At 41.3% G+C, this 15,927-nt stretch overlaps 2 protein-coding genes across 4 annotated transcripts; one reads left to right on the plus strand and one right to left on the minus strand.

Moving 5' to 3' along the window:
* Window positions 1–529: 529 nt before the first annotated feature.
* On the minus strand, window positions 530–7,017 carry LOC106642888 (uncharacterized). Of its 3 annotated transcripts, XM_014357808.2 has the most exons (7): window positions 6,470–7,017; window positions 5,257–5,410; window positions 4,383–4,655; window positions 3,623–3,631; window positions 3,322–3,405; window positions 2,295–2,871; window positions 530–2,080 (listed from the first exon to the last, which is right to left on the minus strand). In XM_014357808.2, the coding sequence occupies exons 1-7, from the start codon at window positions 6,768–6,770 to the stop codon at window positions 2,003–2,005; spliced, it is 1,476 nt and encodes a 491-aa protein (XP_014213294.1). In that variant the 5' UTR covers window positions 6,771–7,017; the 3' UTR covers window positions 530–2,002. The 3 variants fall into 3 exon arrangements, with proteins under 3 accessions (XP_014213294.1, XP_014213297.1, XP_014213295.1); XM_014357811.2 differs by lacking the exon at window positions 3,623–3,631 and having other exon boundaries at window positions 3,322–3,393; XM_014357809.2 differs by lacking the exon at window positions 3,623–3,631.
* A 1,317-nt stretch (window positions 7,018–8,334) lies between these two features.
* Window positions 8,335–15,878, plus strand: LOC106642893 (uncharacterized). The gene is made up of 2 exons (XM_014357818.3): window positions 8,335–9,708; window positions 12,841–15,878. The coding sequence occupies exons 1-2, from the start codon at window positions 8,715–8,717 to the stop codon at window positions 14,451–14,453; spliced, it is 2,607 nt and encodes an 868-aa protein (XP_014213304.2). The 5' UTR covers window positions 8,335–8,714; the 3' UTR covers window positions 14,454–15,878.
* The last annotated feature ends 49 nt before the right edge of the window (window positions 15,879–15,927 follow it).

The raw sequence follows: 15,927 nt of genomic DNA on the forward strand, positions 1-15,927 counted from the left end.
CCTTTTGCTCGTATTTTCGATATTTTCTGATTTCATTTTCTTCTCATTACCTCTTTATTCCAAGGGCACTGTGTAAAAAATAATCGCCATTCCATGCGAAATAACTGCTAATTTCTCTGCTCTCCTTGATATTTATCCGCGCAGAACATTTCTCACCAGCCAGTGTTGTTTGGCAGCCACGAAAGAGTTCATTAAAACACGAGAACGTGCAGTCGTTAATTATTTTTTTTTTTCTCCATTTTTATTAACTTCCTTTTATACACGATTTTTTTTGCTTTCCTCCATTTTCGCTTCCTTCGTCTTATTTATCGATATTTTTCATCAGGTACGCACAGCTACCACTACGCTCTTCCTTTTCTCTTTTCGTAGCACTGCTAGTGCGAGGAGAAAAGGACGAGAAAAATTCGCGACTTGCATATTAAGTACGGCAAATGTAAGAAAAAAGAAACTTTTAAGTCTTAATTCAAGACCATTTATCCCAAAATTTCTAACGTTTTAGAGTACTTTTTTCTTTAATTACAAGTTTCAATTGATTGTAAATATTTTTATTTACACATTTACCTATATTTTAATACAATATAACATCATCTATCTCGATGAAGGAGATTAGGGTTTGCATTGAAAGTGTTTAAACTCATTTTTTAAATGTTTTTTTAGATTTTTTTTTTATCTTTACTCTTTAAAGTAATAATATAACAAACGTCGTGGGTTACTAATATAGAGCTTTTCGAAGTATGTATATGACAAACGGTCGATGTAAGAAGTATAACGTATTGTAAATCGATGACTGTTTTTCAATTTTTTTTTTCTTTATTTTTTTTTTTCTTACCTAAAATGTTTAGTTATCATATGTTCCTTTATTCTGTAAATTACACTTCCATCTTTCATTATTCTCTTAACGGTAGTATAATGTGTTCTTTGTCTTAATTTCGAGATCCAGACCTCGTATCGCACTGACTAAAAACGCACGGGAAGGAATTAGTCCACAAACACGAAATTTTTTCTTTTGTTTTTACTGTCAGAGAAAAAAATACATCGCAAACCTACTCGCAATACGACTCGATCATTGTGAAAAGAAAGAGTACATTTTTGTAGACCTCTAGATTTTTTAAATTACACGTTGAAGGGCAAGAGTCTAAAGTACATCTACGTCTACACGAAACCCCTCTTCCGTTCAACTTTTATCCGCTTTACTTCGGTCGGTTTTTTTTCTTTTCTTTTTTTTTTTTTTTGTTTTTTTTTCATCTTTTCATTCTTTTATCGCACAAGCACGTGAGCGCTAACCGTGCTGTATAAAAATTATAAAACAAAGTTTTAAAAATTTATCACCTAGAGGAAAAAGTATATTAATCATTGAAATCGCACGAAGTATTTCGGTCACAGCTTATGATAAGTCGTCGATGTTAAATTGTGGGCCTCCTCTAGGCCGTCTCGATCATTATTATGAATCGCGTGTTGACAAGGAAAAAAAATTAAAACAAGAGGACGACGCACGGTGTCTCTCTTGAAACTGCTTTTTTGGTTTACATCGCTTATAATTAAACAATAATTATTTAATACAAACAAACAACTCTTTGTTTAAGAAAAAAAAACCAAAAGCAGCCAAGAGTTACATTTGTTTTCGATTTCCTCTCCCTATTCTTAACTTGATACATAAATAACTTTAACTGCGAGTTTATTTGCAAACAGCAAAGAGTGTGTATGTGTGAGTGTGTCTGCAGTTTTTTCCCTAATTTTTTTTTCTTTCAAGTATGTTATACGAATTAGTGTCTTATTGCATAATAAATGTTTCAACAACATGATGTTTTGAAAGACGAAACCGTCGATAGCAGCAACGGGAGTAGCAGTAGCAGCAACTGTAGCAAGGTTAGAGGTGACTGAAGAATTGAGGTGGCGGTCGTGGTTGAAATATTTCTTCTTTTTATTTTTAATTCCATCTCTTTGTTCTATTATTTAGCGGTGGTCGATATTTTAGGTGGTCATGTAATCGCTTGAGACTCGTTTATCCCAGCGAAGGGAAGTCATGCTCATCATCGACCTTAGGAGCGTTTTGGCGTTCACGTGGTGATCTTTGCTCCTGCTGTTAATGAGTGAAAAAAAAAACACAAAACAAAACAGTTTAAAAATTAAGTTACGTAATTGTGATTGATGATAGAACTTTAACTTGATTACAGCATCGAGTAACATATTTCGTTTACGTAACGTTTATATTCACCGAATTATGATCAGTTAAATCAGATCTCACTACGACGGTGTCGACGGTGTAATTAATTGTAAGTTTAGAAGATACTTACGTTGCGGAAGCCGCCTTCGCCGCTATCACGGTTATCGCGGCCTTCGCGAGGTGGCCCACCACCGCGTCCGCCAAAGCCACGTCCGTTCATGCGGTTGCCTCCGCGTCCGCCACGTCCACCACGTCCACCGCCACTGCGTCTCGAATCATTAAAATTAATCTCGATATCAAGCACGTGTTTCTGGCGCCCAACGCGTTGCGGGTACTCAGCAGCATCGTACTCCTCTTCCTCCTCATCCTCGTCATCAGCTCCTTCCTTCTTACGCTCAAGAGCGTACATCTTCTTCCAGCGCGACAGATCCTCGCCCTCACCTGCCTTGCGCAGGTTGTAAGTAGGCTTGACGCGGTTGGTTTGGCGAAGAGCCTTCCATTCATCAAGGGTTAGCTCGCGCGCCTCTTCCTCGGCAGGTTTCTCTTCGGCTACCGGGGCAATGCCATCGCCAGCCGGAGCTTCAATGCCGCTCACATTGGGACTCCCAGAGTTCTCTTTGTTTTCATTGACAATGCTGTTGTCGACAGTAGCATCCACTACTGCGAGCGTGGGGGTGCCCCAGTCGTCGGATTGATTCATGGCATCTCTGAAAATACAATGAATAATAGTCTTTGAGTTGGGGATTCTGAAATGTACGGTGTTGAAATTAACTTTGATTTCAATGACAATGTAAATAGTAACTTGAGCAGCCGTAGCACGAGACGGCTGTACTAATTTTTATTTACTTATAAAACACTAACAAACTTGGATCACACTATCAACTATTGCATTAAATTATCAAAATTTACTCAACATTAATGGATAAAACAACATTTTTAAGAGCATCATGAAGTAATGAAAAATTAATATTCAACGCGTGTGCCAGAATATGAATCAGAGTGGGATTTTACATTAAATTATCATTTACATGAACTGCATTATGAAAAAAGCAAGCCATCTTGATTAGAATATGTGACACAACAGTTAGAAGCTTAGTTACTAGATAAAAAAAAAAAAAAAAAAAAAAAAAAAAAAATTAAAAGGCGTAAAATCTTACTCAATATCATCATTATGATTTCCCCAGTTGTGGCTGCCAGCGCCATCCTTCTTATCAATGGGTTTGACTCCGCTGTAACCATACCTACTTACATTATTACATGCAGTGCACTAAATTGCTCGCGTTTAAAGAGCTTTAGCAAAAAAAAAAAAAAAAAAAAAAGATTTTTGTGCTTCTTCCTTGTGAGTTGAAAAAAAATAAAAAACTAATCAAAGCGCGAATGACTGAAAGAAAAGTAAGCCACTATATCAAATCACAAATCATGCAATCAATTTTTTTTAATCAAGGCTAAAGTTCTTACCTTGGTTGCCTGATTTCGTATGCAAGAAAAGGAAAGCACAACATTGAGTCAATTAACTTATTTGTATTTATGTCAGCAAAGCATTTCCATTACCATTGATAATAATCAAAATACTCAAGTATTTCCAATAGATTCGTAGCGAGATAAGTTTAAGCTGATAATAAGCTGTATGATTCTAATTAAAAAAAAAAAACGATTTTGATAGTTTAGTGTGGAAAAGATAATTTGCCTTATCTAGTAATGACGTGATAAATAATTTATTTCTCATTCTACCATTTGAAAGGTGTAACAAGAAAGTGTTATTGTGGTGAGCCGTTTATGCAGGTTAAGTATTAGACATATACAAAGCTAACATGATCAATACCTTTATCAACTAAAAACGGATATGACATTCGTTACTGTACCGATAAAAAATGTTGGAAAATATTATATGCAGAATCGTTGAATGTAGTTGAAAGACATAAGATATCTTAGTGGAATCTTAACATTGCAGTCAAGGTAAATAACCCGAAAATAAATGCAACTTATCTCTTTTCGCATTGTGCGCGTGTAACGCAATTAAAAATACGACAAATCAAAGCGAAAAGATTGATTGAAAATAATTGAAATAGAATGTACTTTTCAATGGTAAAAACATGATTTTTACATGGGATTAAAATGTATGATTAAGAAACTCAAAAATCCAAAAGAAGCTCTTCAAAATTAAATTGAGACGAAAAATAAAAATATATATAAACTAGTTATTAAGCGGAATACGTACGTTTTATCAGAGCCTGATTGGCGGTCGTACTCGCGTTTGCCGCGACTATCAAAGCCACCACCACGACCACCACGGAAACCTCCTCCGCGTCCACCGCGGTAGCCGCCACGTTCTCCACCTCCACCCCCACGTTCTCCGCCACCGCGACCACCACCTTCTCGCGGTGGACCTCGCGGACGGCGATCACCATCCATACCACCGGTACCACTAATGTTGGAATTGCGGTACTCTCGTGAACCTTGGTACGGGTAATCACGTTGCTCACGCTGCTCGCTAGAAAAAAAGGTTGTTAGATTTTGTAGAACTCATAATTTAAATGTGTATAATTAATATATTGTACCATCTAACTGATACAACACATTTTTTGGATAAAAAAAAAAGAGCAATGAAAAAAGTAGTAACACAATGTATTTAAATATGTGTTGCTCATGACGAGAGAATCGATATAATCGACCCTTTTTTGTTTATTAAGATATTTCAATTGATATAATGACACTTTAATGATGCACTGTCCTTAGTGCGTTTTGCTCCAAGTTAATTTTGATGGATTAGTAATTTTTGAAGTTTGGTGTGAAATTTCACACATAGGTACTTAAATAAATACAAAAATTTTACAATTTGAGTTAGAGATGATATAATAGTTGAATCTAATAAAAAAATTTATACAAACTCGATGTACTACAACACCGATGTTATGCAGTGCTGACCGAAATAGCACAACTTAGAATTACAAATATCAAGAGTTCAACGTGTGTGAGACAAGTTCAGAGCATGCCTCAGCATATTTGGACTGAAACGCTCGAAACCAGTGTACCATTGATGGAAGCGAGCAACAGCAATGCATGTCGCAACGATCGAGTGTCCCAAAACTTACCCAGGTGGTCCTCGCTTGAAGTCATTCTGAGCACGGGGTGGCCGTTCACCATCCTCGCGATTGCGCCTGTTGGTATGATCCTCTCGGTTCTCGGAAGCAAACTTTACATTGCGCTCACCACCGCCGAACTTTTGTTGGCCAGGCTTCTTGTCGCCTGAAATTAATACTCTTGTTAATTCATGACAAAGTTATTCTCCATCGTGTACATGTATGTACAAGACGCGTTTGCACATACTGCAAGCATCAAAAACGCGGAGCCCAAAACACACATAGATAATAAATAGTCGGGTTGTCTAAAAGTAGACTAATTCCAAAAATGAAACTAGGGGCGAGCCTTGTGCGAGAACACGGGCAAAAGATCGAGACAGTAGAGTAACACGCGCGAGAGAAGGGGGGGAGAAAGAGACAGAGAGGAAGTCCAAAAGTAGCAGCTCTAAAGTGTCTCCAGAGTGTCACACGATTTCTTTGCCTTTTATTTTTCCTCCTCCGCTCATATGTTTGAGACGACGGCTCAGCTTCTTTTATGAATTCCCTAAGCAATATTTTTATCCTGTGCACACGCCGGCGGACCTATTCTTTTTCTCTCTCTCTCTCACTTTTCGCAAAGTGTGTGCGAGCGAGCTTCTATACCAGCGGACATGTTGTCGAGTCCCTAACCCCGGCATGCCAATGTGCACGCACGACTCCAAAACCTCGTGCAATTTACCCGTAACTTAACCCCTTAAGAATAATAATTTGTCAGCTCTTTTGTGACCAGAGAACAGGTACACTAAAACACCTTAGTTGGGCATTGTTACGCTCTTGCGAGGAAAGAGTGGGATCACGGAGCCGGCTTTTTTAGGCCTCGTGGGTAAAATAAGATAGAGAGTAATGTGTTGAAGCGCGCGAGAGAAAAAACACGCGTGTAAATAGGGACGAAGAGCGCGCGCGCGCGCGCACACGCGACTCTTGAAAAATGGCTCAGCCGATGTCGGGGGAGAGAGGGAGAGCACGAGGCCAAAGCGAAATGATGTCCAGGAGGCCGGCCAGGTGACGAGGTCAATCTACACTACGTGGGGGAGGACAAGGGTGGGAAAGCTAACAACCCTGGAGAGGGAAGCGCACGATGGAAACCGAAATTTATATGTTGGCCTTGCGACGGGGTTAATTACGTATAAACTAGAGGACAACAACACAACAACAGTAGTGGCAACGAGATCGTTGTAGGGCTCACCTTGATCCTTCTTGGCATCCTGGTTGCGAGGTTGCTGCTGCTGCTGCTGTGCCGGCGGCTGCTGCTGAGCCTGTTGCTGCAGGTTCTCCTTGTTGGTGCGCGAAGCTTTCTTGTTCGAAGGTTGCTGGGCCGCGGCAGGGGTGGTTTTGGACTCCTTCTCCTGCTTGTTCTTTTCGATGAGTTTTTCTTTGCGCCTGGCCTCTCTCTCCTTCTCGGCTCGATTCAGAATCTCGAGAGGGTCCGCGTCTTCGTCGAGAGTGTCAAGGAGAAACCTTTTCGAGACGGACACGTTGTACTCCATGGCTGCAGGTAGGAGCTAGCCACTGGTGCTGCTGTTGCTGCTACTGCTACTACTGCTTGGTCCAGCAACCTGGGCCGAGGACCGTGAGCGGATTTCTTGGCTACTCTTGAGCCCTTGTGTAATAGAGACATCCAATTCAAGTGTGATCCAATATGGCCGAGTGTGCTCCCCCAGCGCTTTGAGGTATGAACTAAACTCTACGAAGGCTCTCGTTCGACCTGTGTGTATATGTATGCTATATGTGCAATGCGTGCGCTGAAAAGTTAATGCAAACCTGCCGCTGCAGCGAAGCACTCGAAGCGAAGCAGACCGAGCTCAGCTTCGCTCACGAGATGGTGCTGTCTGCCACTCGCCCACAATTTAAAATTGTCGCAGCGTTAGAAGCGTCGAATATTACACATATACCTTAATTATGTAAGAGATGAAATTGATTTCCCGTACATATTATAAGTCATATTTGATCGTTTACATCAAACAAATCATAATGATTATTCCCGATTAATTATTTTTTAATGATAACATTTCTTCATTTTTTATTGGCTTTTCAAGCGCCAAGTATGTGTCACTAGACACAACAGCGCGTTCTCTGTTCAAAGAGACAGAAAACAATAAACATTCTTTGATAAAAAAGCAAAAGAAAATCGGTCAACATTAAATATATTTACATATTCGCGTGTTGTATGTACATATGTACAAGACGCAAGCTTAGTCGATAAACAGGCTGTAAAGCACAATCGGCACAGTGCAAGCACAGATGAGCTTTATTGTGGCCAAGCCGGGGTCTGTAATTATGAAGTGTCTCAACACTTGCAATTACTTGTCGCTAATTTACTTATAATGTTCCAGTAACGCTCTCCGACAACTTACCGACAACTTAATTATGTCTTACGATATCTTGCGTCATTTTTAAGTTGTCGGTAAGTTGTCGGAGAGCGCTACTGGAACACACGGTGTAGTGAAAATAAATTTTTTTTCTCTTTTCGTTTAACAGTGTATTGACCTTGAATGTATAATATGAACTACATACACGGTTGTTTTACATTGGTAGTACAGTACAGGACAACTTTGTGAATTTGGACTTTACACCATAAAATAGCAGCTGCACTTACAGAATATTTGTATTTATGTAGGGATAATGAATAATACATTCAACCGCTTCAACGCAAAAAAAAGGAAACAAAAGGAAATAAGCAAAGAGCCAGAGAACGAAAGATGAGGGAAAAAAGAGCCGAAATAATGCGCAAGCACGTTGTACTTAGTAGTTGCCTCATTGTAGATTAAAATTGCCGGACGCGGACGCCATTGCAGAATCCAGATCCAGATTATCCAGAATTTCAGAATATCCTGCGCCGAGCGTCGCGCCGCCGCAGCGTGTTCGACAAACTATACATATATACTTAGTTTTGCGTTGTAGAAGTAGAGTTAGTAGAGTTGTAGAATAAATGCAGCGCCTGCGCAAACGAGTCCATTCAATAAATCTCGTTTGCCGTTGGTTCGGTCTCGGTGGTTTATACACTTTTTGGCGGTTAAAAACTTACGTCGTCAGTAGCACGCGGCGGCTCACCCTGCTAGTTTGGAAAATCTGTGTACCCATACACAACTCCTATTTTCCGAAGCTTTTCGTTCGATCGCGCGATCGGTAATCAGTATAGCTAAATGAATAGTTAAAGTCCACCGTCGTGCGTGCTTCCATTGTTATTTACGCTAAACACAAGCGTATACTTAAACAACACTAGCTTATTGTTTACATGTTGTTTACATTTGTTCAAACGAAAGTGTTTTTAATGAAGACCCTACCCCGGCAGTTAACAACCTACGGAAAGTGGAAACTCAGTGCTGGTGTTGTTGCTCCAGATTGATCTGTTGATCAGCCGCTCCAATAGGAGACGTTTATATATTGGATTTTAATTGGCTGCAGAGAGCATCAAGATCTCTGCAGGAGTAATGAATCACGACCGATCAACGGTCAACAATCACTTATACGAATACATCAACAATCATTCCAGGCACTCCACCCTCACGCTTGAAAACAGTAGGGGTAGTTTTGATCGTACCCACGACCAGCTACCCTCGTACGAAGAAACATTGCTGATGACGTCGGGCAACGTCGTGTTATCCGCAGGTACGACAGCTTGTGACTCGTTGCTCACTAGCTCGAACAACCAACCGGTCTGCCAGGGTGGCTTCGTCCTCGTTCCGATCGCCATGGCCGGAGGAGCCACGGCACCGCTGATCAGTATGGAATCTAGGATCCCAACGCCAGCGGTCCACTGCTCGCATAAGGTCGCCAACCTCTGGTCCGACAGTGCTGGAGCCAGTTCGGGCAGCGCTTGCTCGTCGCCCGACTACAATAGGTTAATCGTGGCAAATGGCACTGCCGGGGGGGCTGCTGCCTCGCCGACCAACCTCGGAGCTGGGGGTACCGGGATGCTCCTAAACAATAACAATCATCTCCTTTCGATTGGCGGGCTCATCGACAGTCCAATGACCAGCCCCGGCAGTCCCGGACCATCGCCGGAATACTGGAGCACACCTCGGACGGCCAGATCAGACGAGCGTGATCATCATCAAACGGATTTTGAGTTGATCTCGGACAAAAGCGCCAAGCGGCGCAACCGGAGCAGATCGAGTTCGGCAGACCTCGTGGCCGATCGCGGCGTCATAATAACTTCGCCGGAGCGCAAGCAGGTATCTGGGCGCGGAATATCGCCGGCTCATGATCAACTAATCTTGACACCGTCGGCTATCAAGTCCGAGGACGAAGAGCACCAATCGCAGCGAAACAGGAAGAAACACCGGCGTGGCCGGCCAAGGGCAGACGAGCTGCCTGGACTGATGCTCGAAGGAAGCACCTCGCCATCCAGCATCAAGTGCAAGTACTGCGAGCGCGTCTTTCCGCGAGACAAGAGCCTCAAGGCCCACGAAGACCTTCACTTAGGTAAAATCGGGATGATTTTCATTCATTAACCCGAGCGTCTAAAAATCTGCCTACAACCGACAACGGGCCACGCGCGCGCAGAGTCCTAGTTCGCGAGAGAGAACAACATAACCTCTGTTGGTGCTCTGATCCTTTCCCCTTGCCCCCTTGCCCCATTTGTTGTGATTGCTCCGCTTTTGACTTAGCGATTGCATCGCACAATTTCCGACATGATTAGATTATAATTATCAAATCCAATGCAATCATGGCTCATCAATTGTTCGGCACTTTAGTACCAGTCATCGTTTCTCAGCACCCGGCTTTTTCTTTGTTATGTTTTCCGTTTGATAGTGTACCGCGCGCCGCACAACGCGTATTGCGTTTGCGTTTCCCGCCTTTTCACTCGTTCGCGTTTTTTTTTTTTTTACCAGAACAATCGGTTATCTGTATCGTTCACGTGTCCATTGCATAAAACGTCTTGATTGTTGCATCCAAAAAAACGCGACCCAAGAAATAGGTTTAGAGGGTCCACGTGAAATAAAAATATAATGCCAATATCCCACTTTCACGCTCGAGGGAAGAAAGACGGAGCAAGATCCAAGTGTGTGTATATACACACGCACACTCGCATATATAAATAGGTATAGGTACAGCGCGCGAAGAAAAGAAATTCCAACATGTCCGTTTGTCGGGGGCCTGCGAGCGGTTTATCCCTCGGAGCGCGTGTTTGTGCCGCCTCGCGTCCATTCCCTGGACCCCGTGCGCTCAACCCCTGATGTAAAAGTTCGCGCGCTAGCATGTACTGTACAAAAGACACGTGTGCTGCATACTCATACACGAAAAATTCTGCAAAAAATATCACCCCTCTTATGCATGTGATCTCGCACAGATAAATTTTTTTCATCTAATATTTTGTATGCGCTCTTATTATTAAACGAGTTTTAATTTATTGGAAATGTCATGTGATGATTAAATAAAAATTTTGGACCATTACGACTTATGACGTCAATAATAAACTCTTCTCTCTGAATAATGTTGTCTTTCGCCGCATCTTTGGTCAATACCCAATTATATTTCTGTGCAAATAAAGTTTGTTACACTATTTTCCAACTTGACAAGCACCTCTCAAAAGATCCTCGTACTTTTTTTTATGTTTTTGACATCCAATCTACTTGTAAAATGGTATGAAGAGAAAATTGTCAAGCTTATAACTATTTCGGAGTCTGCTGATTATTTTTAAGTAAATTTTTTATGGCATTGCTCCTATATAGACAAATGCATTGTTGGTATAACGTGAGTATTCGAAGGAGAGGAGAGAGAGTCGAGCCATATCCTGCAGCAGGCGCAGCCCCCGATATGTTGTTCTTTTAACTGCACGATCGGGAGAGGGACACAGAGGGGAGAGGTTCCTTTATGAAGGGTCCCGAATTTTCAGCTGGCCTCTCGGCCCCTTTTTTTTCCTTCGTCCTTCTCCCTTTTCCTCTATTCTCTCTCTGTTCCCTTTCCTCCAAGCGTGTTTCTTTTTAAAACTATGTAAGTGTATACTTATACACGTTTCAGGGATTTGTGTTTTGCTGGATTTTTAAAAATTTCCTTTTGTCTCGTTTTTCCTCAGTTCTCTATATTTTGGTCCTAATTCCTAGTTTAATACATGTGTATACATATGGATATTGCTTTTTAAATTTTATCTCTAAAAACAAACAATCCAGACGTATAAATATTTTTGGTACGTTGGATGATCAATATTTTGCAACAGAGACATCATGAACAGTGTAACAAATATGTTTCAAATGGTATAACACGCAAAATATTTCGTTTAATGTTGGTCAACAATGTCAACATTTAAAAACCTTAGCAATGCGTAAGAGAGTCGAAGTACGCACGCGTGACTGACGATGCAACGAATATTATAAATCAACGCAGTACCTATACTAGGTAGAACAATGTCTTTCATCATTAGCATTCACTTGCATGTTTCATTCAAGCCATTGAAGATAAATGCTTGATTAAAAGAGCATATCTCTTACCCCGTATGTCAGCGAAATAAAATTATTGAGAAAGAAAATAAAGTACGGAATTATATTATCGAACGAACAAAAACGTATAATTTAGAGCAACAGTTGAGACCGAGTCCTCAGAAAAGACCGAGCGGGGCGGTGTACAAAGGGGAGAAGGGTAGGTAGTGTGCGTTTGCCGGCTGCAGCGTGACGCGCTTCTTTGTTACCCTTGTGTGCTTTATAATTTACTGATGGCAGAGGGATGTGTAGCAGCCAAACTGCTTTTGCTGCTGTTCTATGACTCCAAGCGCGATTTTATATAGTTACATTTCCTCCCTGCTCCGAAATAATGTCTTGTAAATAGATTTACTATGTATGTATACTGTGCTATACACAAATATATATATATTAGGGTATATTTTCACTGTTACGTGCGACACACGGTTGGTTTTTTAAATTTTGATAATACACGTTTGTTTACGTTCTTATCTTAATAGCACTTCACGTGCGTTATCTAACGTAAATGGTTTCTACGAAACACTTTGTTTTCAGCACGATTCCATCACGACTCCTCAATTAAGATTGACATTTAAGATAGTCTATACTGCGTCAAATGTTTCTTAAGAAGACCAACTTATTTTTTTAGTCATTTTTAAGTTATGGTGTATCGGACTTCAATTTGTACCTATTGCCATTAAATAATATAAGAAAAATAAAAGTTATTAGCATCCCCTCTTTGTAGTGAATTCCTTGTTAAAATGGTGACAAGTAATCTTATCATGCTGTCAGCATTCTTTTGGTCTTTGTTAAAAATTGAAAAACATTTTTATTTTTTCAGACAAGTAACATTTATATAGTCATGATGAAATTCTTCATCATTGCGGGAAAACTGAGCATTTTTTGTAATAACCATTTCAAAGATTGCATGGTATGTTCTTATTATAGTTTTCGTCAACAATATATTGTAGTTGTGTAATTTTTTTAAGGTAACATTGCATTATGCGGGAAATAAGCAAAAAAATTCGCGCTAAATATTTTCATTACCACATCAACTAATACTAACCGCATGGTAATTAAAAAATTAACTTTCAAGCTACTTTAAACCAAAGAAACATTCACACGTATATAATCGATATCTATTTCTTGCGTGTTGCAGGCAAGAAGCCCCACCTGTGCGACTTTCCCGGGTGCACGAGGAGCTTTGCCCAAACCGGTCAGCTGAACACCCATCAGCGCCTCCACACTGGCGAGCGGCCGTTCCTGTGCACCGAGCCCGGCTGCGGGGCTCGCTTTACCCACGCCAATCGGCACTGCACGAAGCACCCAAACCGATCTCTGGTGCGCTCGCCCCAACCAGTTCTTCGGCCCATCGGTAACAACGTGTCCTTGGAGGAGAAGGCCTGGCTGGAGCGATACTACGGAGAAAAAGCGCGCAAGACCCTCTACAAGAGCAGCAAGCGCGCCAAGAGTAGGTCCGAAGAGACGAGCCTCGAGCAGGAAAACGTTTGCGAGGAAAACCAGGACCACGATGACGACGATGACGACGACGAGCATGCCAAGAGAAACAAACGCCCCAAGAAAGCCAAAAGAAGCCGAGACGAGTGCACTCCTCGTAGTCGCCAGTTCTGCGAGAGTCCAGTGCCAGAGGACGAAGTTGCCCATCGGCTACCGATGACCCCGGCCTACAGTCCCCCCGACTCTGCGTATTTGAGCAATCTCGTCGCGTCGGAGGACGAGGACTCGGCAAAGAGGGAAGAACTCTCGCGCATCCTGCACCTGAGTTTCCAAGTCCAGGAGTCGCTGGGCACCAACGTAACGGTGGACGCTTGTCAACTGCCGGTGACCCCGATTCGCAGGTCGAGCGAGGATGGCAATGGCAAGGATCTCGTGTCGGAGGACGATGAGCCAGCGGTCGAGGCGAGCGATCTCGAAACGTCGCTCGTCTTGCCTTGCCTTGGCTTTCACAGTGCGGAACTGCTGTGCCCGACTCCGCAGTCGGAGGATGAAGAGCGAACCACCATTGCGGGGGCTTACCAGCTGCCCGACACCCCGGTTCGCAAACCGCAGGATAGGCACGGGAGTGGTAGGCTAAACGAGTCTCGATTAATTTTGATGTCGGAGGAGGACGAGGAGCTGGTGGGTGCTGATGCTCGTCAGTTGCCCGTGACTCCCGTATGGGATTACCAGGATGAGCTCGACGACGGCAGTCCGATTCCGAGGTTGGAGGACCACGAGCCGGCCAGAACGAGCCCCTCCCAGTTGTTCAGCACTCCGGTAAGCAGGTCCGTTGGATACGAGAGATCGCTGCCCTTTAAAAAACGACAACTACTCAAGTTCGAGTCCGAGGCCTTGGCTCAGCCCATCAGCTGGGAGACAAATACGGACAGTGGCTCCGGCCATGTGTCCGAGGACTTGTACAGCTCGGCTCAGTGGAGCTTGAGTAGTTCCCGCTGGACGAGCCCGATCACCGAGACAGAGGAGAGCCAAAGAGAGGATGTTCTTCCAATGCCTCAGCCTTTTGCTGTTCTTTCGGTTCCCGCCGAGCCTTGCGTGAACATTCATTCAACGGGAAACGAGCTGAGAGCTTCGGTACTTCGGCACGTGGGCAGGAGTAGCTACGATGTCCCAAGCTTGGCCGTTCCGACTGATCAAGAATGCCAGATCGAGCAAGTTGTTGTGCATGAATGCACGGTGGAAGACGATGAAACCCAACGGCTGGCCGCTTTAGCTTTGCTTAACTTGGCCCAAAAATCGACTCTTCGACTGTGATTGTATTTTTTAGACTTCTTTAAGCATTTTTGTGAAGGTTTTGCTCGTCAGTGTAATCAATCATAAATCATGGCGCCGTCTGGTTAATGCGAGAAGAAATGATAGAGGTAAAGCAGACGAAAATTTATTGTCTTTTCGTGTGCATGGGGCGATCAACAGAGAAACGGACTTGTAACGAAGATTAGAGGCCCTGGGCTCAAGCTTTGGATTTTCTGTTGAGGCACGTTTTGCTATCTGTAAAAAGGGCTTCAAGCTCGTACACTACAATAACCATGCATTTAAGTTAATTTTTAGGAAGTAAAACGGTATGCATATTCAGTGATCCCTTACCCATTATGTTTTTACTTTTTTCATGGCAATAGATTTTTGTCTGTAAAACCTTTTTTTTTTGCATTAACCAAACTGTATGATCGAGTCGTAGGGTAAACAAAACTTTACATAGGTTCGTTGTATTTTTTACTCACTGTATTTCAAATGGTACCGAACATGATTCTAGCAAATTTTTTTAAAATTCTGATTACACAACTTTTTTTTTGTTTAAATTGTACAACTTAATTTTTAAATTACATATTATATTCAGGCTTAAGGGCAAAAAATTTTACGATTAAGTGTCATCTTCATGTATGTCATAATGATGTACGATAAATTTCTTTTTTTTTTCTTTTTTTTTTACATGTATATTTACAAACTTTTTTTATGACGGAGAGATATATGCTGTTTTGTGATTGTTTAATTTTAAGTATAGTGACCAAATAACAATTTTTGATACATTTTATAAGAAAATCTTATTTTCATGACGTGCATCTCAGCTTATTACATTTAACGTAAGTCCGTGAAATAATCAAACACTAACACTAACTAATATTTTTAAATTCGGTGTGTTAAGCGTTGTCTGGGGGCTTAATTCATAATTACATCTTGTCATGTGTCAATGAACTTTTCATAGAATGTCATTTCAAATTGATAAATATGTAAGAAATTAAGAACAAAGTTTTCTTAATAAAATTTATTTGCGATAGTTGTAAATACCCTCATCTCCAAAACATATGAAAGAAAAATCATAATTTGTTAAAAAAATCAGACTTTGATGCTGACAAAAAAGGCGGAAAGTCGATTTTAGTGGCTCATTTGTTGTTTACCATAATCTCAACCAGTTTGTTAAGTGTCTGTTAAGTGCATGTCTTCTGTAAAATTGATAAACGTTTAGGACAAAAACGCGAGATGTTAATAATCGAGCTTGTAAAGTATTGAAGAGGAACAACTAATTAAGGATAGAAACTTGTGATATGTACAGAATCAAAAAGTTTATAGAGAATTGTAAGAAAAATTTTATCTTTAACTATCAGAACTCATTGCCTTATCTCTCATAATTTTTTTATACTTACAGTATAAGTGTTTATTTTAATAAAAAAATCATTACAACTATTTAATTTTTCTTTTTTTTTTCATTTGAACAAATTACCGCACGAAAATT

This window comes from Copidosoma floridanum, unplaced genomic scaffold, assembly GCF_036245765.1.
Source record: "Copidosoma floridanum isolate Cflo_tuat_1 unplaced genomic scaffold, Cflo_Japanese_pri ptg000009l, whole genome shotgun sequence".
Classification (NCBI taxonomy): domain Eukaryota; kingdom Metazoa; phylum Arthropoda; class Insecta; order Hymenoptera; family Encyrtidae; genus Copidosoma; species Copidosoma floridanum.